This window comes from Eptatretus burgeri, chromosome 2 (assembly GCF_056783735.1).
Source record: "Eptatretus burgeri isolate ZD-2024b chromosome 2, Ebu_testis_v1, whole genome shotgun sequence".
Taxonomy (NCBI): domain Eukaryota; kingdom Metazoa; phylum Chordata; class Myxini; order Myxiniformes; family Myxinidae; genus Eptatretus; species Eptatretus burgeri.
This window is the reverse complement of record NC_140962.1, coordinates 105348044-105373511: the sequence shown is the minus strand read 5'-3', so window position 1 is coordinate 105373511 and position 25468 is coordinate 105348044. Positions and strand designations below refer to the sequence as shown.

Sequence of the window (25468 nt, the reverse complement as noted above, 5' to 3'; positions counted from 1 at the left end):
ACTGCCTGCCCTCACTTTACCCTTACCACTGCCCCTCACCACTGCACACCCTCGCTGCAGCCTGCACTCGCTACCCCTTCACCACTACCTAACCACACCCTCACCACTACCTGACCTCACTATCCCCTCATAAGGTATTCAAAAGTTGAAAACAAACAAACGGAGAGGGATTGCTGAATGGTGTCATTTCATCTCGGGCCAGCCCTGGTTATGTCCTTGTTACCCTCGCTGAAGGAGAGGGTCATGCATTTGGATCCGTTTGTTCGTCTGTTTGTTTGTCCGCACAGAACTTTCACATTTTTCTCCGCAACCGCTTGTCGGATTGAGACGAATTTTTCACCATTGACGTGACAACTCATGTAGAATGTTTTCATGACAGTTATGACGTCATATATCACGTAGTGTGGCAGCCATGTTGGAAAAATGGAAAAACTTTGGACCTCTGCATCTCTGAAACCGTACCAAGGAAAATATTTAAACTTGGCACTCATGGGGACTCATGGGGACTCATGGGGAATGTAATGGGGACTCAATGGCAAGTACTCATGGGGAATGAGTTTGATATTTTAAGACGTCATAGGTGCCTTCATTATGACGTCATAATTGCATATTTAGAATGCTACATCCGATCAGTATGAAAAATTTTGAGGGTCATCTCTGGATAAAATGGTCCACAATTTTTTTTTATAACATCATTGGCCACGTGATTCCGCAGCCATGTCATTATTATTGTTTAAACCTTCAAGAATCTTCTTCTCTGAAATGGCTGGACAGATTGAGGCAAAACTTTACACATATGACCGCATATCCATGAGGAACAAAAAGGTCACACATATGATGTCATAGTTCCAAACTTGAGGTCCAAACATGGTTTGGCAGCCAAATTGGATTTACCCTAAAACTTATTAAAAAAAAAAAAATACACCATTCAAAAGAAGTCCTGGCGAGGGTCTGCAATCTCCAATTTCTCTTTTTCTTGTTAATTCTATGTTTTAGGTCCTCCACAAGTCTTGACTATGTATACAAAAAATACAGGTTGCCGTTGATGGTATTCTGTCTTGTGATATCCATCGTAAGGGCGGTATCCTGCAATGTGGCATTTTAGTACCAACCTCATTTTTGGTCTACATTAGTGACCACTGTGCTTCTCTTGCAAATCCTCTGTAATATTTTTCTGACTGCTTCACCTGGTACAGAAAAGTACACTACACTTTTGAGAGGAAGGCACCTGCAGTATTGATCTCTGCAGATCTTGAAAATGTTAGTTCTTTATCCGCTGCCTGGGGCATATCATCAACACAGGAAAGCTCCATACTCTGAGTCTGTCTTTCTGCAAGGATCGGCTTTCTAACACTCAATTTTACTTCTCGGGTCAACCGTTTCATGATGTGCAGCCTCAGTATTCTGTGCAATGCTCAGACTGTGAGGTGCAGTCTTCAAGTGTCTTGAGCAAGCCACATCAGTAAACTGGCTTTTCAGGCTGGTATGCATCATTCCCTCCAGAGCTAATTATATCCTGAGCTGCTCAGAGATCATTACCATGTAAAAGGCCTTCATCTAAAGTATTATGCAGCTTTGGTCCACACTTTGAGGTGGTGTATGCAGCTGCTTCTGATCTCACTCTCCTTGAGGTGATCAAGTCCAAAGTTCTCCATGTTATTTCTTATTTGCATCTGTTGGCAAGAAGGGCGAGTCCTGAAAGATCTGCTTTTTGCCAACCACAGGCAGATGTGGATTCTCAGTTTATAATCACAACACTTCTGGCCTTGTCCCTTCCTCTGTATCATTCCTCCATCCTCCCACATCTAGTCATCCTCCAAAATTTTAAGTTGAAGTCGTACCTCCGTTCCTTCATCCCTCTATTCTCTTCTCTGCAGAACCGAGCCCCTATGACTCTTTCCTTGTTTCCCTCCCTCCAGTCTTTCAATTCATGCTTTCTCTCATACCACTACTTCCCTCCCTCTACTCTCTTCGACTCTAAATGATGACTTCCCCCTCCCTTGACGCTTTCCTTTCCACCACTCAAGCACTGATGTGTGATGACTTTGTCTCCCTGTTCCTCTTTGATCCTTGGCCAGTCTGTGATCCTGATGCTCTCAGTCATTTATCTCTTTAAGGAGTCAAGATTTCTGTAATAAATACGTAAAAAGTACATGTATTCTTTTTGCCGGTTCTGATTTTCCAAACTTTTCAATGCCATATCACGATTTTTAGTATTTGAAATATCAAGCGGTCTTTGAAATTTTAACATCATCTGTGATTCGTAGGTGATTTAGTCTTTCTCCATCGACATTTATTTCTTTATTTCCCCCATGAAACTGTTGGAATACTTCTTCTCAGCAATGCATTGAACACTTAGGGTAGGATTATGTGTAATAATTTGAGTTCCCATGCAAGGAACTTTGAAGCGAGGAGGAGACCATTAAGCCCATCAAAGGTTGTGCTATGATATCACCAACATATGGTTGTTTGGTCATACTCTATTATTTTTTGAATGCTGAGCAGCAAGCAAGGAAGCAGCACGTACCATTTTTAAACTTCGGGATGACTCGACCAGGGTTCAAATTCAGAGAAGACCTCCCAGACTCAAAGCGGATGCTGAAACCATTACGCCACCAAAGCTGGTTTGTCACGACCTAACGATCTTGATCTTTCCCCTATACTTTGATGCAGTTTCAAGATCACTCACTGTTCTACTACAGTGGACTTTGCTTTATATTTTGATATATCTAGATTTGACGTTTGTGTGATGTATATAGGTTGTGCAATGGCATTTGTTCCCACGCTGTCGAATGCTTTTATCTATCTATAATAATAAATGTCAGTGTGTGTCAGTCAGTCCATCAGTGTGTGTGTGTGTGTGTGTATGTGTGTGTGTGTGTGTGTGTGTGTGTGTGTGTGTGTGTGTGTGTGTGTGTGTGTGTGTGTCCTCCATAACTCCAAAACCATGAAACCTAACAGCTTGAAACTTTACATGCATACTAAGGGAACTTTAGGGAAGTGCATGAGTGAAAATTGGTTGTTTGAATCAATTTAAACACCCTTTTGAAGATAATTAACGGCCTTAATTAATGATCTTTTATCAAGGCTTCATCCTTGGTCAACCATTTTATCAGCCTGCTCTCCCTCACTGGGGGTCTTAATTCATCATTTTTTTTGGGGGGGGGGGGCCTGCTCAACAATGCCTTGACTTGGAACTTGACTTCACTTTCCTCACTCATATCATTGAATGCCTCATCCACATACCTATGAATTGCTGTATACATCACAATGCTTATAAACGCCCGGAGACACCAGTGTTCATGGATTTATTTAATTTCTGCACACGCGATAAGCTCTAGAACCTCTTAAACTAACCCAAGTTTCAAAATTTAAACTGCAGAATTGACCTTAGCAGAAGTTCCGACTGCGAAACAGTGTTCAATTGTCCAATTAGCGCATTGTTTGACATTCCGGGCATTTCCAGTTTGTGTTTAACATGACCGACCGGCAATCGGTAATCACTTGCCAAGTCTACTATTCCTCATCAACCGTTTTGTTGGAGTGCTTGCCTGAGTGGTTAAGCCGCTTGGTGACACTCTACAAGCTACTTGGATGCTTTTTTGCAAGATAAATGGATTAGGGAAGGGATGGAGAGAAGGAACGGATGTGTGCAATTGTAGGTTGGTGAGGGAGGTGTCTTAGTTTGGTTCCTAATCTTTGACCTTCTAAGCATAATTGACCTTGCTACTATTGCTTGGTTCAAGGATAAGCAAGAAGTGGCAACACAGCTGCTGTAGATCCTAAAGTCATTTGAACATGTAAACTTCAGCACCACTGTGAGGTAGAGTTCCAGTGCTCGTGCATACAGTATATTTTTTGACTATCACATGTTATATGAGGGTTCGTTTTCAGAAGAAATTCATGTTGAATAAAACTTCATTATTGACCTTAACAGATGTCATGAACTTTCTTTCGATGTCATGCACTTATATGGATGGGTCGTACTATTTCCCCATTCTCACCGTTACATTCAGAGAACATCCATGGTGGGCCGTATAGTTTTTCACCACCGTTTTCCTCCTATCATGTATTCCCTGTGTTCATAAGAAAGCGAGAAATGTTGCACGTTAACCAAGAGCATTATACCACACAACACAAATGAGACGCCGCGAGGTGGAGTGATGTAAGGGACACATCGGCCATTTTGGAGTTAATGCCATATAGCACTCTTTTAACCCTTACGCTATCATCCGAGCCGATCATCATCATATCATTAAAAAAAATGTCGCTTACATCACTCCTCCTCGCGGGGCGTCAAATATATAATTAAATAAATAAATAAATAAATAAATCGTGAAGAAATAAATCAGGAAACTCGTCGACCTTGTGATGTTGGACTTGAGTGTCGCAGCCCCTACAGTCACAAATCGTCACATTATGACTTGTGAAGTAAGATCCCGTAGTGAATGAGATGTGTGTACTTTCCTCCATCGTCTTTGCAGCTAAGTTGACTTCGCAAGAAGCACCTGTCCAGTAACAGGCAACAGGCATTAGACAAGGGAAAAGGGTTGTGTATTTAAATTGCAAGGATATATATATATATATATATATATATATATATATATATATATATATGTATGTATGTCAATCCATAATTTAATTTATCTTTCAATATAACAGAAATGAGGCATACTATTTCTTGTACACCAACTACATAAAGTTTCTAGGAGCGAGAAAATGCAGAACTAAATAACCGATGTCTTGTCTCGACTAGATAACCAGGAACTTATCTGTGCCAAAAAAGATCTGAGGATAAACCAGGACCAATGAATGCTTCCATGGACCTCTTGATGATGTTTTGGTATTTCACTTCAGCCTTTCAGCCTTGGAGTCATCTACTTATTACATTTGCAAATATGGTTAAAATTTTTGATACTTTTTTTTCCCCTCCTTCACCACACACTGTCGTGTTAGCCATGATTAAAAAGGCTGAGACAGCTCTGTTTGTCGGCACAGGAGATGTATGTCACAAGTAGGTGGCCCAAGACCGGATACACCTGAGTCACACCTGCGTACTGTAAAGCAGAAGTAATCAAGTAGTGCTCACACAGACACAAATTACTAAAAACTTGCCATTGATAAGTGTCTCTCAGATTTATACATTCACTGTCTTACTAACTATAATTTTGTGTCAAACAGCCATGAGAAGAAGGCCGACACTGCTCTGTTTATAAAAATTAAAAAGTGTATGCAAGATCCAATAAAAACTTGTTACCACTTGAAGGAAACTGCTTGTTAGGGTTAAATAACCATGAATGTGTCAACAGAATTAATTGCTAGTCAAAGGATCAGCCGTAGCAACAGTACATTCATCATCCTTTGTGTGGATTGGAACCAGCAATTAAATTTAGTGCAAATGGAATCAGCCAAACAGGACGTCTCTGGGACCTAATGGAAACATTAATCCTTGAGGTGTTGCAGAGATTTAAAAAAAAATAATAATAAAGTGTTTATATCAGCGACATTGCCGTGCAAATTTTAATTTGCATGTTGCTTGCCATGCAAACACCATATTATGGTATACAAGAGAGAGTTGGAAAAGTGGGATCCTGAAAAAGGGGTGGGAGGTTAAGCCTGAACGGGGGAGGCCAGGGGTTTGCAAATACTTATGCCCATCTATTGCAAATAGATGCAAATATGCTATTATGCTATTGCAAATACTTATGCCCATCTCTCAGCGGTGAAGGATCACCTTAAAGGTTCTAGTATCCAGATCCAGATCTTCACCAAAATCGAATAAATTCGTCCTTGTAACACACCCAAACTGTCCACCAGTTTCGTCCGAATCCGTCCATAACGTTCGTCCAAATTTCATCCGAATCCATCCATTTTGAGATAACCCACTATACTCACAGACAGGGGTGAAAACATAACCTCTGTCCATCTTCGGCGGTGGAGGTAAAAATGGTGTCTCCCCAAAAATGATGTCTATTCAAAAATGTTGTCCATTCAAAAACGGTGTTATATATTCCTGATTATCATCAAAACTTGTTATGTATGAGCAGAAAACAATGCAAGCTATCACATTGTGGAATGTGGACATAATACATATTGTCAATGTCATATGAAGGGTGACAATGTCACATCTCATCAAGCTGCGCTCATCTTAAAGATGATGAAATATAATTGTAATAGTACACTGGACTCATCATCACAGTCACCACCACACTGACACAAATCTGTACACTTCAGAGCTGCTTTTGTGCACTTGCATATTCCTCTGCAGTACTTTTTACAGCCACAGCACAAGAGTTTGCATAAAGACTGGTTCGCCTGAGCAAGTGTTGTCCACAATCGCTTCCACTCGCTGGGGTTGTTCCAGCCCCAGTCTGCCTGAGATGCCATATTTGGGGCTACCTGCAGCACTTGGCTCCAGCAGTGTCCACATTGATAGACGGCTCTGTGTATGTGATGCATCAGAGCATCATTGGTAGGAGGGATTTCGTCCATCTCTCAATTCCCTCATCCTCTCTTGACGAACAGCTCATAATGTGCCTCATTGATGTCCTCTAAACTGCTTGTTCAGTCAAATAGTAAAATCGTGAAGCACCCCAGGACTGCACTGTTGGACAGTGGTGCTTCTGAAATTGCAAGAAAGGCTCTGGAAGCTTCATCATTGGATTTCCATGTATCCCATGCTTTCTTTTTAACCCTGGAGGTGAATGATAATACGGTCTCGCAGCTTGTATAGGCAGGGAACAGGAGAAGGGCCTTTGACCTATTTAGACCCAGAGATGTGTCAATTTCATGGACAGGGATGCACCTCAAGTGCTGTCCTCTCCAGAACACCAGCCACAGATCCCTGATATTAATTCTGCAGACAACAGCCACAGTTAGAACAACGACATCAGTGTCTACTGTGTGCAAAGTTACTTTCTCTAAATCTTGGCTTACAGCATGAGCGTGTGCAGGAGCATTCGGGTATCCGTTACTTCATGGTCGCAATGTGAAAGCCGGCTTGTATCTTGTTGATGGCTATACAAAACATTGAGTCAATATGTGGAAACTACCAGCTTGTCAGTTGAAATCTGCACAGCATGCTTGCTAGAAAGGCTATGAGCTCTAACTTGTTGTCAACTCAAATAAACTGCTGCCAGTTTGTTGAGAGGGAATCCGACCCTTCAACTCTTATTCTCACTCCTTTCCTACACTTCCTTCTTGTTTGTGATTTTAGGCTGTTCTCGAAATAACAATCCCACACTATGTCCACTTGACAAGCCCTTTTAATTTGGAACTGGATCTAAGGTACAAATAAGTTGAATGCATAATCATCAAAGGTTTTGGTAGCAACCGGTTTCAGTTGTTGCATCATGTCTTCTTGGAGAGATATCAAAGGTAATGTGTTTTTTGCTCATGGTGGCATCAAAATGGCCACCACGGTCGACATGGTGAATTTACGCGATGGCTCCACATCAAAACCCTTTTAGGAGTGGGCTATCTACAAGTTTGCCAAGTTTCAAATGTTTATGAAAACAGTCATAATTCAGTCATAGTCATAAAACAGTCATCGCACAAATCGACTGGACGATAAAGAGTAGACATTTCACATTTTGCATTGTTGGAAACTTTAACAACTACTGTACCTTCATAACATTAATTAACTGTTCCATATGCTGCTGTTAAATACCAATGACCCAGATGGATTTAGAAAAGAGATTATTCCACATAATCCTCCCAAACACATGACTGGAAAACATATCAATGATAACTAGCATCCGTTGAAGACGAAGTCTTTGATATCCCCCGCCAGAGTAAAATATATATATATTTTTAATCTGTAAACATCAAAAGGCACGAGTTCACCACTTGCTTGATATGTGTACCAAATTTCGTAAAGATATCTTGAGGGGATTTATAGTTAAGCTCTGGAAACGAAATGTGAAGGATGGATGGACGTATGGATGGACGGAACCCATTTCTATATCCCCCGCCAACTTCGTTGGTTGTTATTATCCCCCGCCAACCAACGAAGTTGGCGTGGGATATAGAAATGGGTTCCGTCCGTCCGTCCGTCCGTCACATTTCGTTTCCGGAGCTTAACTACAAATCCCCTCAAGATATATTTACGAAATTTGGTACACATATCAAGCAAGTGGTGAACTGGTGCCTTTTGATATTTTCTAATTGATAGGTCGCATGGTTTGGCAACCATGTTGGATTCAAGAAAAATTAAATAATGTTTTCTCTGGAATCACATAACCTAACGAAGCGAAAATTTGCAACTATCATCTTCCATCATGTCTGCATACATAGTAAAAATTAAGACATCACAAGTCACATGGTTTGGCGGCCATCTTCGATAGAAAAACACACCTCATCCAATTAACACGAAACTTCACACACGTATTCCATTGGAGGCAGAATGTAAATTTATGTTGTCATAGGTCACATGATTCGTCAGCCATCTTGGATTGAAAATTAATAAATTTTAAAAATCTTCTTCTCCAGAACGGTTGGACAGATTGAGGCAAAATTTCACATACACTTTCCCCAAGACATCCTTTCAGAAGTTTGTTAATTTCTAATTGTTAGGTCACATGGTTTGGCGGCCATATTGAATTTACCCTAAAGCCTTCAAACATCTTCTTCTCCAGAACGGCTGGTTCGATCAAGGGGAAACCACATACATATTGCACACGCTTAGGGAATATAAGTTTTTTAATCCTCATTTACTATGGTGGGGGATATCGAAGACTTTGTCTTCAACAGATGCTAGTTTTTTTTACTTTGGAAATGGTTCAGCTTTTGCTGATGTCTTTCCCTCACCTCTGATTTTGCAAGGCCATGTCCTTTTCATAATTTCATTCTTGCATCCTGCAAAACAAAGTCCAATTTTACAACATCATATCCTGATGCTGGTTAGAGTATGGGTGTGTACTTTGACTGGTTAACAAAAAAAATGGCTGGAGTGTCTACTCTAATTCTGGGAGGTCGGCAGTGTGAACCTAATCCCAGCTGAGTCATACCAAAGACTAATAAAATAGCCCCGAATAGGCTGACGGTCATCTCTTGAGGGTGTAGTTCAGACCGAGATTCTAGCCCATCCCAACTCGAACTCTGGGTACCGAAAGTTACAGGATGAGATTTTGAGGACCCCCCCCTGGGAGACCCCTGATCCGAAATTGAAAAATCTAAGACTGTGCGATCCTCAGAACAATCGGTTGGTAAATAAGGGATGAGTACGGATAGGGATCAGAAGTTTCAGGGGGTAACCCCCACCCTGGGAGTCACTATGATCTGAAATCGAAAAATAGAAATAGAAAAATCTAAGACTGTGCGATCCTTAGGATCATGGAGTAGAAGGGCTGTGTTGGGTTTCAGAGTCATCCGATGGTAAATAAGGGAGATCCAAAGTTTTTGGGGAGTAACCCATCCTACCCCCAATGGGAGCCCCCCGATCCGAAATCGAAAAATCGAAGCTCAAGCGATTGTGCGGGCTACTGTCTTGTATTCATGTGTCAAGTTTCAGATCAATCAGCTGGGTGATGAGGGAGGAGTAGCAAAAAGAGCAAAAACGTTTACGGACGGACAGACGGACATCTGGACATCCGGACATCAGGATCCATTTTATAAGTTTATTTCTTCGAGAATCGAGATGAAATGACCTAAAAATTGTATGTGTTACTTCCTTTGTACATGCTAATGTGGACAAACCATAGATTGGCAACCATTTGGAGGCTTCATGGACCTAATGTTGCTTCTTGCATTCAAGTTCCTCATAAGAGAACTCATATTTATTTATTTTTAAGATTGGGAAGAGAGTCCTTTCTTCTTCGTTTGTATGCAGCACAAGGTTGTGGGGTATCGTCATTGGCTGAGGGCATGGCTGTGCTGCTGATGCAATGCCCTCTGCAGGTTAGGGCAGGAATTTGGAATTTGTTCATCGTGCCGGCAAAAGCTCGCCAAGTCTTCGCACAGGACACTGTGGAATAGTTAAAGTCCACCAACTAATACCGGCAGACAGGACGCTCGTTTAATGTCCATCCTCGGGATGGCACAGACATTGATGAATCACCCGACCTGTGAAACACCGGGATGACAGTTTATCCAGTTTATAGCGAGGTCGGGATTCGAACCCAGGCTGGACAGCTTAGAGGCGAGTGTGCGTACCACCAGGGAGTCCAGGTCAGCTAGAGTGTTTCAAGGGAAGGCGACCATTTTCTTCAAGGAGAAGCCAATTGTAATATTGATACAACTCGAACGATACTCGGTAATGTGTATACCTCCGCCAGGTTGAACAGTTTACCTTTTGTATGCTATACCATGTGTCGTTTTAGTCCCTATCTCTCAATGGCGAATAATCACTGAAAAAAGTTTCAAAAAAAATTCTCGTATCAGGATCCGAATTTGCATCTTCACCAAAATAGAATCAATTCTTCTTTGTCACCCATCCAACATGTCTACCAAGTTTTGTCCAAATCCGTTCACAACTTATTGAGATATCCTGCTCACAGACAAGCAGACAGACAGACAAGGGTGAAAACATGACCTCTCATCCACCTTTGGTGGTGGAGGTAATGAAACTAAAGTCTACTACTACTTCTCAATGGTCACAATTATCCCAACGTTCTTGTAGGGTCGGCCACAGAAAGATTTTTTAGCCAAAATCGTTCACGAACCGGACAACCAAGCCAAACGTCGATTGGTGCGAATTTGTAATTTGATCATGGTACCGGCGATAACTCGCTTCCTCTTTGTGAAAGACACCATGGGATATTTTCTCATCCACCAACAACCGGTGATGACGGACAGGTTCTCCTGCTTAACGTCCTTCAGATGCACAGCACACACATTGATGGGCACCTCCCTGCATGCAAAAAGGTTTATAGCTCAGTTGAGATTCAAATGCAAATTAGAGCAGCTAAAAGGGGAGTGTGCACACCTCGAAGCCATCCTTCCAGCTCCGAACATGGCATAAAATGTTCTGTGCATATGCAGTACGTGACATCAAGAAATAAGAATTGTTGTATTACCTGGAACAGTGATGCTCTTTTTGATGTAATTTTGGTCTCGATGCAGCTGGTTTATGGGAAGGTGACTTATAATGACAGTGTACTGTGCAAATTCTCTCACTCGAAAATCGTTGAACATAAAGGCCCACTAGAAAAAAAAAATGCAAAATTTAAAAGTCAAAAAGGCAAACCCAAGAGCTTTATTGTCACATCAGTTTTCCTGACTTATCACTCTTCATGATTAGAGTTTGCAACTGGGAATACAAATAAGAAAGCTTACTGCCCAGTTTGGAGTAAAGCTTAAAGGTTTATCTTACTGGTTATTTGGCCTTGCAAGGACTGCATTGGTCCTGATGATGTCCCAGTGAGAACAAAACCAGATGGCCAGACTTTCATTTACAATATTGAGGCTTCTGAAAGAACGAGGTGACAGAGGTTAGAAAAGACAATGAATGAACATTGGGAGTGTAGGGCCACATGTGAACTCGACAAGTCAGGGAATGAACAAACAGGAGGGAGAAAAGCAATCGAGGAATGGAGGAAACACAGTCACCTGCATTTGAGAGGGTAGGGTTACTTAGGTAGAGTTAATTGTGGTAGAAAATATCGTGTGTAGGGACTATGGTTGACAGGAGATGGGAGTGCACCACCTGCTTGATACCTTGGAGAAAAGAGTGGGATAGAACATCCTTTTTCTGTATGCATGCTAAAGGCTCATGGAAGAGATGGAGCAGAATGGAGTGAAACAAAATGGAAAGGGAGAAACACCAACAGCAGAGTAGAGGTGAGAGTAGGAGTGAGATCAAGGGGAGGGAGAGAAGGACGCATAGGGTGAACCATGTATTAAAACTAGAAGGGCACTCATGTGTGAGGAAGTGTGACGTTTCATGTCGATTGATAAAGCGGTTCAAGAGAAATCATTTTACAAAAGATTTTTGTTCAATTCAATGTGGCTACTGGACCATGTGACCTATTAATTATTCATGAACACCCTAGTATCCGCAAGGATTAGGGAATATGTGGGTGAAGTTTCCCATCGATCTGTCAAGCCATTTTGGAGAAGGGGTTTTTAAAGGTTTATTTTTCAAAAAAAATCATAGTTGCCAAACCATGTGACCTCTGACGTCATAGTGGAGAACTTTGTTTTTCTCATAGATTGGCGATCATACGTGTATAGTTTCGCATCGATCTGTTTGGCCGTTTCGGAGAAGATTTTTGAAGGTTTTTATGTTAAAAACAATATGGCTGCCAAAACACATGACCGATGACGTCATCAATTTTTTACCCACCACACAATTTAGCCCGAGATGACCCTCAAAAATTTTCAGCCTGATCTGATAAAGTATTCGACGTATGCAATTATGACATCATAACGAAGGGGAGTGGTGACACCACCTATGACATCATAAAAAAGTCACTCTTATTTCCCACGGGGAGTATTTCGCAAGTGCCAAGTTTCAATTATTTCCATGGAGTGGTTTCGGAGATACAGAGGTCCAAATTTTTTCTTTATTTCCAACATGGCTGCCACACAACATTACCTATGACGTCATGATTATTAAAACATTCGGCATGTGAAGTCACACCAATGGTGAAAAAAATTGTGTCAATCAGATAAGTAGTTGCAGAGAAAAGAGAGAAAATTAGCATGGACAGACATACGTTCAGCCAACCCGAAAACATAATGCCACCGGCGATTTCATCAGCAGAGGCATAACCAGAGAGTTGGTGTCAAAGGCACCCAATGCTCGCCTGTTTTTACATTGATCGTTTTTAAAAGACTCGTCAAATAATATTTTTTTTATAAAGCATTGCAGTGAAGTCTGATCCAAATAATTTTAAAGCAATATATGCATTTGTATATTGTAATCAGTAAAAATAGTGTGGTAGATAAAAACATTAGAAAGGAAAAAACTTTAACGTTGATGTGCTACAAAAAAGTTAAGTTGAAAACAGGTCAAAAATTTGAAATTATTTTTTAATTTCAACTTCACTACATCAATAATATACCCCAAAGGAGCCTCCATGCCAAACATCAGCATCCTCGTACACATATTAAATGAATGGCAAGCTTCTAAATTAGTTGCACCAAAAACTTTAATGTTGATATGCTACAAAAAAGTTAAGTTCAAAACAGGTCAAAATTTTTTTAAATTGCAATTCTTTTTTAATTTCAACTTCAATACACCAATAATATACTCCAAAGGAACCTCCATGCCAAATATCAGCATCCTAGTACACATATTAAATGAATAGCAATCATCTAAATAACTTGCACCAAAAACTTTAACGTTGATGTGCTACAAAAAAGTTAAGTTCAAAACAGGTCAAAAAACTTTTAAAAATTGAAATTATTTTTTAATTTCAACTTCACTACATCAATAATATACCCCAAAGGAACCTACATGCCAAACATCAGCATCCTAGTACACATATTAAATGAATGGCAAGCTTCCAAATAACTTGCACCAAAAACGTTAACGTTGATGTGCTACAAAAAAGTTAAGTTCAAAACAGGTCAAAAATTAAAAAAAAAAATGAATTTTTTTTTTATTTCAACTTCACTACACCAATAGTATACCCCAAAGGAACCTCCATGCCAAATATCAGCATCCTAGTACACATATTAAATGAATGGCAAGCTTCTAAATAACTGGCACCAAAAACTTTAACGTTGATGTGCTACAAAAAAGTTCAGTTCAAAACAGGTCAAAAATTTTTTAAAAATTGAAATTATTTTTTAATTTCAACTTCACTACATCAATAATATACCCCAAAGGAACCTCCATGTCAAACATCAGCATCCTAGTACACATATTAAATGAATGGCAAGCTTCTAAATAACTTGCACCAAAAACTTTAATGTTGATGTGCTACAAAAAAGTTCAGGTCAAAAATTAAAAAAAATTGAAATTATTTTTTAATTTCAACTTAACAACACCAATAGTATACCCCAAAGGAACCTCCATGCCAAATATCAGCATCCTAGTACACATATTAAATGAATGGCAAACATCTAAATAACTTGCACCAAAACTTTAAGGTTGATGTGCTACAAAAAAGTTAAGTTCAAAACAGGTCAAAATTTTTTTTAAAATTGAAATTATTTTTAAATTTCAACTTCACTACATCAATAATATACCCCAAAGGAACCTCCTTGCCAAATATCAGCATCCTAGTACACATATTAAATGAATGGCAAGCTTCTAAATAACTTGCACCAAAAACTTTAACATTTTTATGCTGACGCTGACGCTCACGCCGGGGGTATCGCTTTTGCTCTCTGTTCTTCGAACAGGCAAGCTAAAAAGGAAACTTTTAACTTTGCTCCAACCTTTGCTCCCTGTTAATCAAATATTAGCCTGTCTTCTGTCTTTGCACCGAAATCCAAATCAGCAGAACGTCAACATCAATTTTGTTTGCTGAACACTCGTTCGATCGATCATTGATAATTATCGTCATAGTAAGCTCATTTTTGCCATTACCCAATAACTGATAAATTTCTGAGCAACAGTTTGTTCGGTAAAAGAAATAACAAACTAAGAAGAATTCCTTTTAAGAAAATACATCAGATGTTTTTGGAGTTCTTTTTTTGAAGATAAAAGTAATTTGTAGTCGTTTTACTTTTACGCTTTCCTGTTAATCGACCATGATTATTGTCAATTGTCAAAAACATGCGCTGTTGTTTCTGTAAACATGTTACTCACATTTCGTCCTGCCGGGTTGGTTTGAGAAGTGAAATTGCCGTGAAAATGGAAAAGCACTCGTTTCTGCCTTGCCTCCTTTGATGCTATCAATATTTCTGCCCCTTTCAGCCAGCGAATGCTTCCTGCAATCATGATGCATGTTTAGAGAGACAGAGACACAGGCAAACAAATTAAATATCTCAGTGTCATCCCAGGCTATTGGGATGAAACCGCATCACTGTCCCAAACCTACTATCGTTATCAAACATAGTACGTGGCTGTAAGGTTACAGGTGACACTGACGAAGGCTGCTTTTACTCCAGGGAGAGACATTGGGAGCCACTGAACTATCTCTAATTTTCTCACTTTGCACCCCCACATTCATATGCTTCCCAACCCCCCCTTACCTCATTCGGTTCATTCGGTTGAAAGTGTTCTAAGATCTTCTGCACTTATTTTATCTATACCCTTCATTTTGTCAAACATCTTTATTATATCTCCTCGTAACCGCCTCCTTTCTCGTGATTAAAGCCCTATCTCCTTCAGCCGTTCCTCAAAGACTAGCTTGGCCCAGAATCAATCTAGTTGCCCTGCGTTGAACCCTCTCTATGACAGATAGGTCTTAATTCCTGAGATGTGGTGAACCAAATTGTACAGTGTTCTGGATGGGGCCTCATTAAATCCATATACAGTGTTAACACCATCTCTTGGTTTATAATTTATCTCCCTGTGAATACAATGTAAAACCCTGTTTAGGCTACCAATAGCTGCCTGGCATTGTCCTGTCTGCTTACCCTACACACACATATATATATATATATATATATATATATATATATATATATATATATATATATATTACACCCCCCTTCCACCCGCCCCCAGATCCTTCCCCTGTGTGACATGATCCAAGACTACTCCTTGAATTATGTAATCCCCACTTTCATTATTCCAACCCAACGCCAGCACCTTACATTTCCTTATATTAAGTGGCAATCTTCTAATCTTAGGTCAAATCCATTAAGGAACTGTTACGGTTGTGGGGGAAGATGGAGAAATTTAACAGGGAATTTAGCATTGAATAGAATGCAGTAGTTTGGTCCGTGGACGTGTAGGAGGCTTCTCGATGTGAATAAGTCGGGCAATTGTGAGCTTAAGTGTTGCGTGTCACCACACGGGTGGTGGCGTTGTGGAGGGGGGGGGTGTCTTCTCAATTAGCAAGGGTTTAAGAATAAGCTTCCCCAGTCTGTAAGTGCCCCCCCCCTGTGACTATTCCCTATGATTTTATATTTCAAGATCGGCAATAAAGGTGGGGAAACATGTCCCTAAAACATCTACAAGCAAATGTGCCATGCAGGCCGAAGCCCAGCCTCCAGGGGTGATGGCTGGAGAAGTCACACCACCGAGGCTGATGATTTATGGGCATGACGTCAGAAGCTAGCCGAGCAGGCAGAAGCCCTGCCTTCCCAGGTTTTGTGTGAGCAGGCCACGTCCCAGAGGCAGAGGATTGTTAGACCTGAGACGCCTGAAGAAGAAGAAGAGAGCGAGGGAGGCATCAGACGAAATAAGACGAGAGATTTGCAGAGCGCACGCATGAGGCAGAGTTTATTTCAGATGAGAAGTTGAGTGCTGAGTGGACGCACACTGTCTAGAAAGAACGTAGTTAGGAGATGGGCTGTAAGAACAGGGCTATACGGCTGGCTTTCCTTCAACGCACAAGGAGGACAGCACAATCCTTCTTTTCATGTTGAGGCAATTTGGCTCGCGTGGTGAAGCAAGACACTGGCCTTTGGCTCTTAGTCGGGTCTGTGAGGACAATTGACGCATGAAGCAGCTACATGGGTCTCTGATCCTTGGTGTTGAGTGCTGCTCGCGGATTGCCTGGCGTACGTTTGTCCCACTATGAGAGAAGCAGCTTGGTGCCATTTTGCGCATGTCTGCACATGCTGGTGGAAGCACCTCAATTCCAAGTTCCACAAAGCCCAGCTCTGGGCCAAGCTAAGTACAAGAGTAAAGGAAGGGTTTTCTTTTTATTTTGTTTCCCCTTTGCCTGTATTTAAATCTGTGTGAAGAGGCGCCTCGACTTTCGGATTTTTTTTTGCTTCACGTTCTTATCCTTACCTTTTGATAATTGTCCTCTGTAAATATTTGTCTATTTTCATTGAATGTGTTCATTTTAAGTAACTGTATCTGTATATTTGTAGTGGGGTTCGAGGATAACCCCCACCCTCCCTTTTCATCATTTTTTGGTGCTGTACTCCTCTGTCCCTCCTCCATTGCGCCCTTTTCCCACGCACACATTAATCTCCGAGAGTTTTGGCTGTCGGCCTCCAAGGGAGAAGTTCGGCTGTCCGGGGGCTCGCTGTGTGAACCGCCCGTTCCCCAATTTGGGTTGGGGGATTAACCTTGGACGCCACCACCATGACAGTATCCAGACATTCCTGAATATGATCACCCCTACCCCCATCCCTGAATGTGATCTACTTTACCTCCAAGCTTTGCTTCATCTGCAAATATAGCAAGTCGACTCTTAACCACACAAGGTACCCCATGATTTACGTTCTCCAGGCCACTTAGCTGGACATCCTGACACTCACATCCACTCTTTGCTTCCTATCACAAAGTCAGCTTCCAATCCACTTCACTTCTCTACCAGCAACACCATAAGCCATCACCTCAGTTAACAACCTCCTATTGTATTGTTCAGCTGTCTAGCCTGGTTTGGAATCCTGACCCAGTTAAAACTGTCATCCTGGTGTTTCACAGGCAGAATGACTCATTGATGTGTATGCCGTCCCTCAGATAGACATTAAACTGGGAGTTCCATCTTCCGGCATTAGTTGGTGGACGTTAAAGACCCCACAGTATCCTTCACGAAGAGTAGGCGAGCTATCGCTGACACCATGGTCAAATTACAAACTACTGCCCGAACTACTAATGGGAAGGTAATGGCAAACCACCCAGGATAACCTTTGCTCAGGAAACTGCTTCGGTGGCACCAATGCTCTGTGAAGAGTATTGTATATCAGGGAGAGAAAGAGATAGAGATGGAGAGATAGAGAGATAGAGAGAGATTTTGCACCTTATCAAATGCCTTCTTAAAGTTCAGATACATTCCATCCACTGCAATTCCCTCATCCACCCAGTGAGAAACTGATTTGTTGAACTGCAATAAATTTGTTAAACATGATCTCCGGACCCAACGTATCCCTGGCAACTTAAAATCCTCCACAATAACCTTTCCTCTCCTCCGGAATTAAAACACTTCCAGGTTTTAGCTACATGTTAAACTATATGTTCTGGTTTTAGCTACATGTTAAACTATATGTTCCAGGTTTAGCGATATGCTAAAATTTATGTTCCAGGTTTTAGCTATATGTTAAACTATAAGTTCTCGGTTTTAGCAACATGTTAACCTTTATGTTCTAGGTTTTAGCTACATGTTAAACTATATGTTCCAGGATTTAGCTATATGTTAAACTATAAGTTCTAGGTTTTAGCAACATGTTAACCTTTATCTTCCAGGTTTTAGCTACATGTTAAACTATGTGTTTGAGGTTTTAGCGACATGTAAAACTATATGTTCTAGGTTTTAGCTACATGTTAAACTATATGTTCTAGGTTTTAGCTACATGTTAAACTATATGTTCCAGGTTTTCGCTATATGTTAAACTATATGCTTCAGTTATAGCTACATGTTAAACTACATGTTCCATGTTTTAGCTATATGTTAAACTACATGTTCCATGTTTTAGCTACATGTTAAACTATATGTTCCAGGTTTAGCGATATGCTAAAATTTATGTTCCAGGTTTTAGCTATATGTTAAACTATAAGTTCTAGGTTTTAGCAACATGTTAACCTTTATCTTCCAGGTTTTAGCTACATGTTAAACTATGTGTTTGAGGTTTTAGCTACATGTTAAACTATATGTTCTAGGTTTTAGCTACATGTTAAACTATATGTTCCAGGTTTTCGCTATATGTTAAACTATATGTTTCAGTTATAGCTACATGTTAAACTACATGTTCCATGTTTTAGCTAAATGTTAAACTACATGTTCCATGTCTTAGCAACATGTTAACTTATATGTTCCATGTATTAGCAACATATTAACCTATAGGTTCCATGTTTTAACGATACATTAACCTAAATATTCCATGTTTTAATTCTATTCTAAACTACATGTTCCATGTTTTAGCTTAATGTTAAACTATATGTTCCAGGTTTTAGCTAAATGTTAAACTATATATTCTAGGTTTTAGCTAAATGTTAAACTATATGTTCCAGGCTTAGCTATTTGTTAAACTATTTGTTCCATGTTTTAGCTATATGTTAAACTATATGTTCCACGTTTTAGCTATATGTTAACCTATATGTTCCATGCCTTAGCAACATGTTAACCTATATGTTCCATCTATTAGCAACATGTTAACCTATATGTTCCATGTTTTAGCTATGTGTTAACCTAAATGTTCCATGTTTTAATTATATTTTATACTGAATTATACTGAATTTATAGTTATACTGAATTATATAATTCACTGAATTATAATTAATATAATTATACAGAATTATACTGAATTTATACTGAATTGTCCGTCCGGTGGGCGATGCTATTAGAGTTACGCGGCTGATCGCATGCCGGGTGGGCGAAATTCATCACAATATATATATATATATATATATATATATATATATATATATATATATATATATATATATATATATATATATATATATCAACACATCAATATAATCAATACATCATACATCAATAATTGATTTACTTGGTTGGAAAGCTATTAATTGATTTACTTGGTTGGACAGCTATTAATTGATTTACTTGGTTGGAAAGCTAAGAATCGATTTACTTGGTCGGACAGCTAATAATCAATTTATTTAGTTGGGAAGCTATTAATTGATTTACTTGGTTGGACAGCTATTTATTGATTTACTTGGTTGGAAAGCTAGTAATCAATTTACTTGGTTGGAAAGCTAGTAATCAATTTACTTGGTTGGAAAGCAAATAATCGATTTACTTGGTTGGAAAACTGATAAGCCATTTACTTGGTTGGAAAGCTAAATATCGATTTCATTGAAACAAAAATTTGTGCCTGTTTCATCTTAAAAATAAATGCTTGTTTTGAAAGCCAGTCTTTGTGCAAAAGAAGAAGAAGCAGGACCTCAGTGTTGATGTTGTGGTTCCAATGGTCCAACAGTAGGAATCCTTTGGGAGATATACAATAGGTTTGTGAAGTACAACATACTGTCTTTTGATTAAACCCATCAGCAAAAATGACGACTGCAGGCACGCCTCGTACCCCTAAATCGAAAGAATAAGTTGTGTTTTTCATATATGATATATGATCCCTAAAATCTGGTCTTAAATTTAATTAAAATTGAACATGTACAGGTATAAGTTGAGCTTTGCAGACACCAGAAATGCATTCAGCAAACTCAAATAGTGTTTATAAGTGTTTGCTAACGTTTTCCCCAAAACTTCTCTCGGAGTCTCTGGTTCTGTTTTATGGAAAATTCACCCAGGCTATTAGAATGCAACATTGTGACGTGATATACTGTACCTGTAAAACTCAGTTTATTACCACTGAGCTGAGTGATCGGTATGATTAAGCTTGTAAGTTATTACCTGGCAATAAATATTCAATGATTGGTGGTAAAGAAATTGCTGTTTTCACACGAATTTGTTTGCAGTATTAACAGATTATTATTTATGCACAGCCCATTAGGAATATTTTTGCTCTTTGAACTGAAAAACCACCCTTTCATTAATTTACTTCGATTTTTCAGGTGGTGCAATATATGAAGCTATTAACTTATCCTGATGGAGTTTATGCATACAAACCAGTACACCTCATATTGTTGAAAAATAATAATCATAATTATATGAGTAAGGTGGGGTTTGGACAAGATGCCCCCCTTCCTCCTCTCCTGTTCTATTCTCCCATAATCACCTTCTTGGTCCCAGTAATTTACCTCCACCACCTAAGGTGAAGGAGGTTATGTTTTCAACCCTTTCTGTCTGTTTGTCTGTCTGTTTGTTTGTCTGTTTGTGTACAGGATAACTCAAAAAGTTGCAGACGGATTCAGATGAAACTTCATGGGCATGTTGGGTTTGTGACAAGGAAGAATTTATTCGATTTTGGTAAATATACAGATCTGGATACGAGATTAATTTAATTGTAAAGTGATTCTTCACCATTGAGATAGGGCCAAAAACGATATAGTACTGTCGAGCATGATATTTCAAAAATGTATTGATTGGGCCGGATATGTTCTCGTGGATCAGGCATTACATGGCGGAGGTATGTACTCCACCAAGTGCCCTTCCAGTCTTATTTTGCTTTCCTCTCTGGGTTGTACAAAAGCATTTTTATTATTTACGTGTTAACAAGGATTAACAAATACTTTCCATTCCAGTTATGCTTTCTGTCTTATAGTACAAAATTACATTAAAGCAAAAAACTTCAAAGGAGGTTTTGATGGACTGGTGTATCAATGGCATGTGTTTGGTGGTATACCTGAGAGCAGATCACTTGTTTTGCTTAAACAGTCTCATGGCAAGAATTACGCTGGGTAGTCTGCCATTTCTTATGCAGATTTGATTGTCATTTTTATGGAAACCAAATCCACAACTGTGTTGAGTTGTGAAACTGCAATCTCTCATGCAATCCAGCTTTGGCATCATGGATAAGGATTATTTGAGGATTCTTGATTGATTTAATAACACGTTGCAAACTAAGATTAATATAATACATTGCATCGATGAAGAAAATCAAGAGCGTGTCATAAAAATTGTCCATTAAGTAAAGTATAAAATCTATACACACCATCTTGGTTGACTTCCCAGCGTACTTGCAGCCATGCAGATCCATCTCCATCTTTATCCTCCCGGTACTGTATCGACAGGTTAAGGGACTTTGGTGGAGATGGTTCATGCTTTTGGCCTTTGAGCCATGATTCGTGGACCCCATCCCCTGAAAGTATGGAAAAGGCATGTGAGAAGGTCATGTGATGTTCTCACATGACAAGTGCCTGTAGTCACATGGATAAAGCTCTTTTACACAAAGGCCCGAGTTTGGGAAAAGATTATACTTTTTCCCCATATCCTTCAAGTGATGTCCCTATTTACCTCCACCACCTAAGGTGGATGGAGGTTATGTTTTCTGATATAATCTATCGTTTGCTTATCGAACAAATTATATAAAGTATTTTCTTGTTTGGTAAAAGTAATCTTAAACTTTGGCAGATACATCCCCTGAGAAACAGCTTTTGATGCAGATCACAAGGTAGCTTTAAGATAGTGGATTGAACACTGCCTCTGAAGGGTCTCTTTGATGGTATATCTCTTTCTTTCTTTTCAATCTCTCTTTTTTATCACTTCCTGAACGGGTAACCTTTGGAATTTGGACACAACTTTGTTTATGCATCCACTGTTTGGAAAGGATCTGGGATTGAAGGGTCTTAACCTCAATGATGGATAGTGCCCAGCTGATAATACAAATGCACATTGCATCAGGTAGTCATTGAAGTAAGCTAAAGGAGTTCTTCTGATCATCTAGAATTCATAGTTTCTTTTGGTTAGGCATCTTCCTTAGATGCACCTTTTCTATTCGTGGAAAATCTACAACATTCTAAATCTCATCTGCCACATCCAAACCTGTCTGTAGCCCACACAACAGCTTCAGAGGGCAGTCTGGACAATTGGTGGAATTTAATCTCAAACGCACCTCAAAGAGGAGGGATTGAGCTCACTTTGAGAGTATCGTATCTGATCAGTGCTGTTGAAGGACAAGTAACAGGAAACCGTGTACAAGGATGCTGTTACTCTGGGTAAGATGGTCCCAAAAATCATGCAATGTCATTCTCGTATATATTCAAAGCTGCAGATTGCCCTGCAAGGTGATAGCAGCGAGCAATGTCTTCTCTGTCAATCTGCAATAATCCAACCGTATCTCTTCATTATTGGCACATGAGCATGCACAGATTCATTGAAAACCAAGAATCCAAACAACAAAACAAAATGGTCTCTATACAAGACAACGGAGGGCACCTTGCCAAGATCGCCCACAAGGATGTGCTAACTCACTCCTGCAACAAAACGTCACATGACACGGGAAGGAGCCCCCGCGTGTGGAAAGATAATCCATACCTCCGATGAGACAAATGAAATGAAACTGTGTCCCCAAAGCCGATGCCACACTCGGTCATGGAGCCATCAAGTGGCTCAGATTTCTGAACGATTTAAATGGCCAATTAGTTTGTTACCCTGATACAAGACTTACGACAAGGTTGGTAAATGTATGATGAACTTAAATTTTTCAGTGTGTAAATATTCATTATAATGTGATATTTTTGGCATGCAAATGTTGATTATGTCTGTGCATGATGTTGGGGTCTCAAGAATTTGCAACTGACTAAATGGGATTACACTGAGCGAAAAGGTTGCGAAACCCAGATTGAAGAATTTGTTTCCATTTCTAGAAGGTTGAAGAACATTTTCATTACTTGTAACAGGCATCTACAACCACCCTTGAGCATGTTGTGGAACGCTGGTTGAGGCCCTCACTTTTTTTTTTCTTCTGCCCTCACCTTTACACCTTTATTTCCTTTTTAAATTGTTTTCTCTGCAACTGCTTAACTGATTGACACACAACTTTCAACAGAGGACCGCCTAACCATGCATAATTCTTCAACAAAGTTGCATGATGATTGGATGGGAAAATGCAACAGGCATTCTGAAAATAGCCTGTTTCCTCTTGGCATGGGTTGCAGGGTGTTTCATGTATCAGAAATAAATGTATAGAATAATGTTTCATGTCAACAATGAGAGACGTTTACCCACTTTCTTGCCTCCCATGCATGATCAACCGCAAAATTCGGTTTATCGATCGGACAATCCTTGGGGTTTTGTAAATGGTAAAGAACACAAAATAAACCACAGCATTCATATTACACGAAACCCCATGCAGTGTTCAAGTATAATAGTTCAACTTTAATAAAATAATAATTTTCAAGAACGTAAAAAAAAAAAATACGGAAGTTTAGCGTGACTGAAACAGTTTTATACATCACCCTTACACACTGTAATAAGACAACATTGACTCACATTTTAGAAGATGGAGGCTTTCCTGACCACCGTAGAACGCAGCATCAATCAACATCGTACATAACCATATCGGGGGCATCTTCTTCACCCCGATACTGTACCCTCTAACATATCCCATGCCCTCTCATGATATATATCAATATATAGCATGGTTCATGGAAGTATTATAAAGACAATTTGTGTTCTACAGTGTTCAAGTAAAAAATTCGATTCTAAATAAAGGTTTAAAGGCATACAAATAAATCAATTCTGGATTTTACCGCCGTTTTACCCAGTGTCTATTACATCAGCGTATCGAACAGATTCCATTCGTTTTTTGTGCCTGTTGTTTGTGTCCTTTATAACGTCCTTCAAAGCAGTAAGTTTCTGGTTTGGAATGATTTTCAACTTTGTATGACTGTGTGGCAGGCAGATAGAGTATAAATATGATCTCACTCCTCTCCGCCCATGTGCAGACGGGACAAATTCAGAGCCAAATTACTGTAAAATGCCAAACTTGTCTTCCTCTTCATGTTCCGATTCGTAGTCAAAATATAATGTATAGCTCGACTGTGGTAAATGTAACATTGTCCGTGTGTTTTGAGTCGGTCAGATTGCATGTAACAGAGACCTGTCAGAGTAAGTCATCTTGTAAAATGTGACGCCGAGGAGGCAGTGCAGTGTATGTCATTTATAGACAGGATAGTCAGAGTAATGTTGTAGGCATAAACACTTCTTGTGGGTGGGGCCAAGTGAGGAATTCCTGTCACGAAAAGCACGTAAGCGAAAGGCCATTATGATCACTGGCCAGTTTGTGCCAGTCATGGTGGCGCAGTGTGATTTGGTGCCAGAAGTGGCAATAGATTAATGTTTATTGGGGCCGCGCCAAGGACGGGGCGGCATGGAGGAGGACTCCCCCCAAGCGGAAGAGGAGGACGAGAAGAGGATCATGGAGTTTTTGTTAGGCAGAACATTATTGTGGTTTTCTCTGAAGACGTTTGGGATTGACCCAAGCTTGGATCACCCTGTTTTTGGAGAGGGGAAGAAGTGACTTCAGAGAGAGAGAGAGAGAGAGAGAGAGAGAGAGAGAGAGAGAGAGAGAGAGAGAGAGAGAGAGAGAGAGAGGAGAACTCCACATGAAATCTGTGCAAAGAAGTGCTTTGACGAAGAACAAGAAGTGACCAGTGGAGGGAACGGACCCATCAGAGCCCCCGGAGCACAGGAGGACAGAGCAGGTGAAGAAAAGAAGCTGGAGAGAAGACGGAGGGCAGACCATGAGGACTCATGTGGAGAAAGGACAGAGAGGGTCACGAGTGCTGGTTGAGCGGATGACCGTTGCTGCTGCTCCACATGGCTGGCTGGTCTCATCTCTGGCTTTCTCCCTCTTTTGTTTCACTTCGTCACTGGCCTCTCATTGTCTCGCTCCTGGCTTTCAAACGCGGGCTGCATTGAGTCCCGCATCTGCACATCACAGACAAAGGAAAGTCCCCACCTACAAAACTTTGTGTTTGTATAAGTGTGATATGTGGCAGCACGAGTGGGTTAGGTTTTGTTCTTTATTTCTCATCATTGTATACAAGTTTGCATGTCCCCATTCTCCTCTTTGTGTCTTTTGATTTGTTTGCTTGGTTTGTTCTGAAATGCAAGTCTCATTTACCTCGCCCCCCCAATGTTCAATA

The 25468-nt window shown here is 40.0% G+C and overlaps 1 protein-coding gene across 2 annotated transcripts in view; it reads right to left on the bottom strand.

Moving 5' to 3' along the window:
* LOC147032733 (interleukin-17 receptor A-like) overlaps positions 1-25468 on the bottom strand; it is a 47512-nt gene that overhangs the window by 10954 nt on the left and 11090 nt on the right. Inside the window, exons 3-8 of one of the 2 annotated variants that reach the window (XM_085870589.1) lie at positions 21532-21678; positions 14702-14823; positions 11016-11142; positions 8809-8856; positions 4366-4508; positions 4005-4076 (exon numbers count right to left, since the gene is read on the bottom strand). In XM_085870589.1, the coding sequence (XP_085726715.1) occupies positions 4005-4076; positions 4366-4508; positions 8809-8856; positions 11016-11142; positions 14702-14823; positions 21532-21678 (659 nt within the window). The remainder of the gene's footprint in view (positions 1-4004; positions 4077-4365; positions 4509-8808; positions 8857-11015; positions 11143-14701; positions 14824-21531; positions 21679-25468) is intronic. The other variant, XM_085870590.1, reaches the window with a different exon arrangement.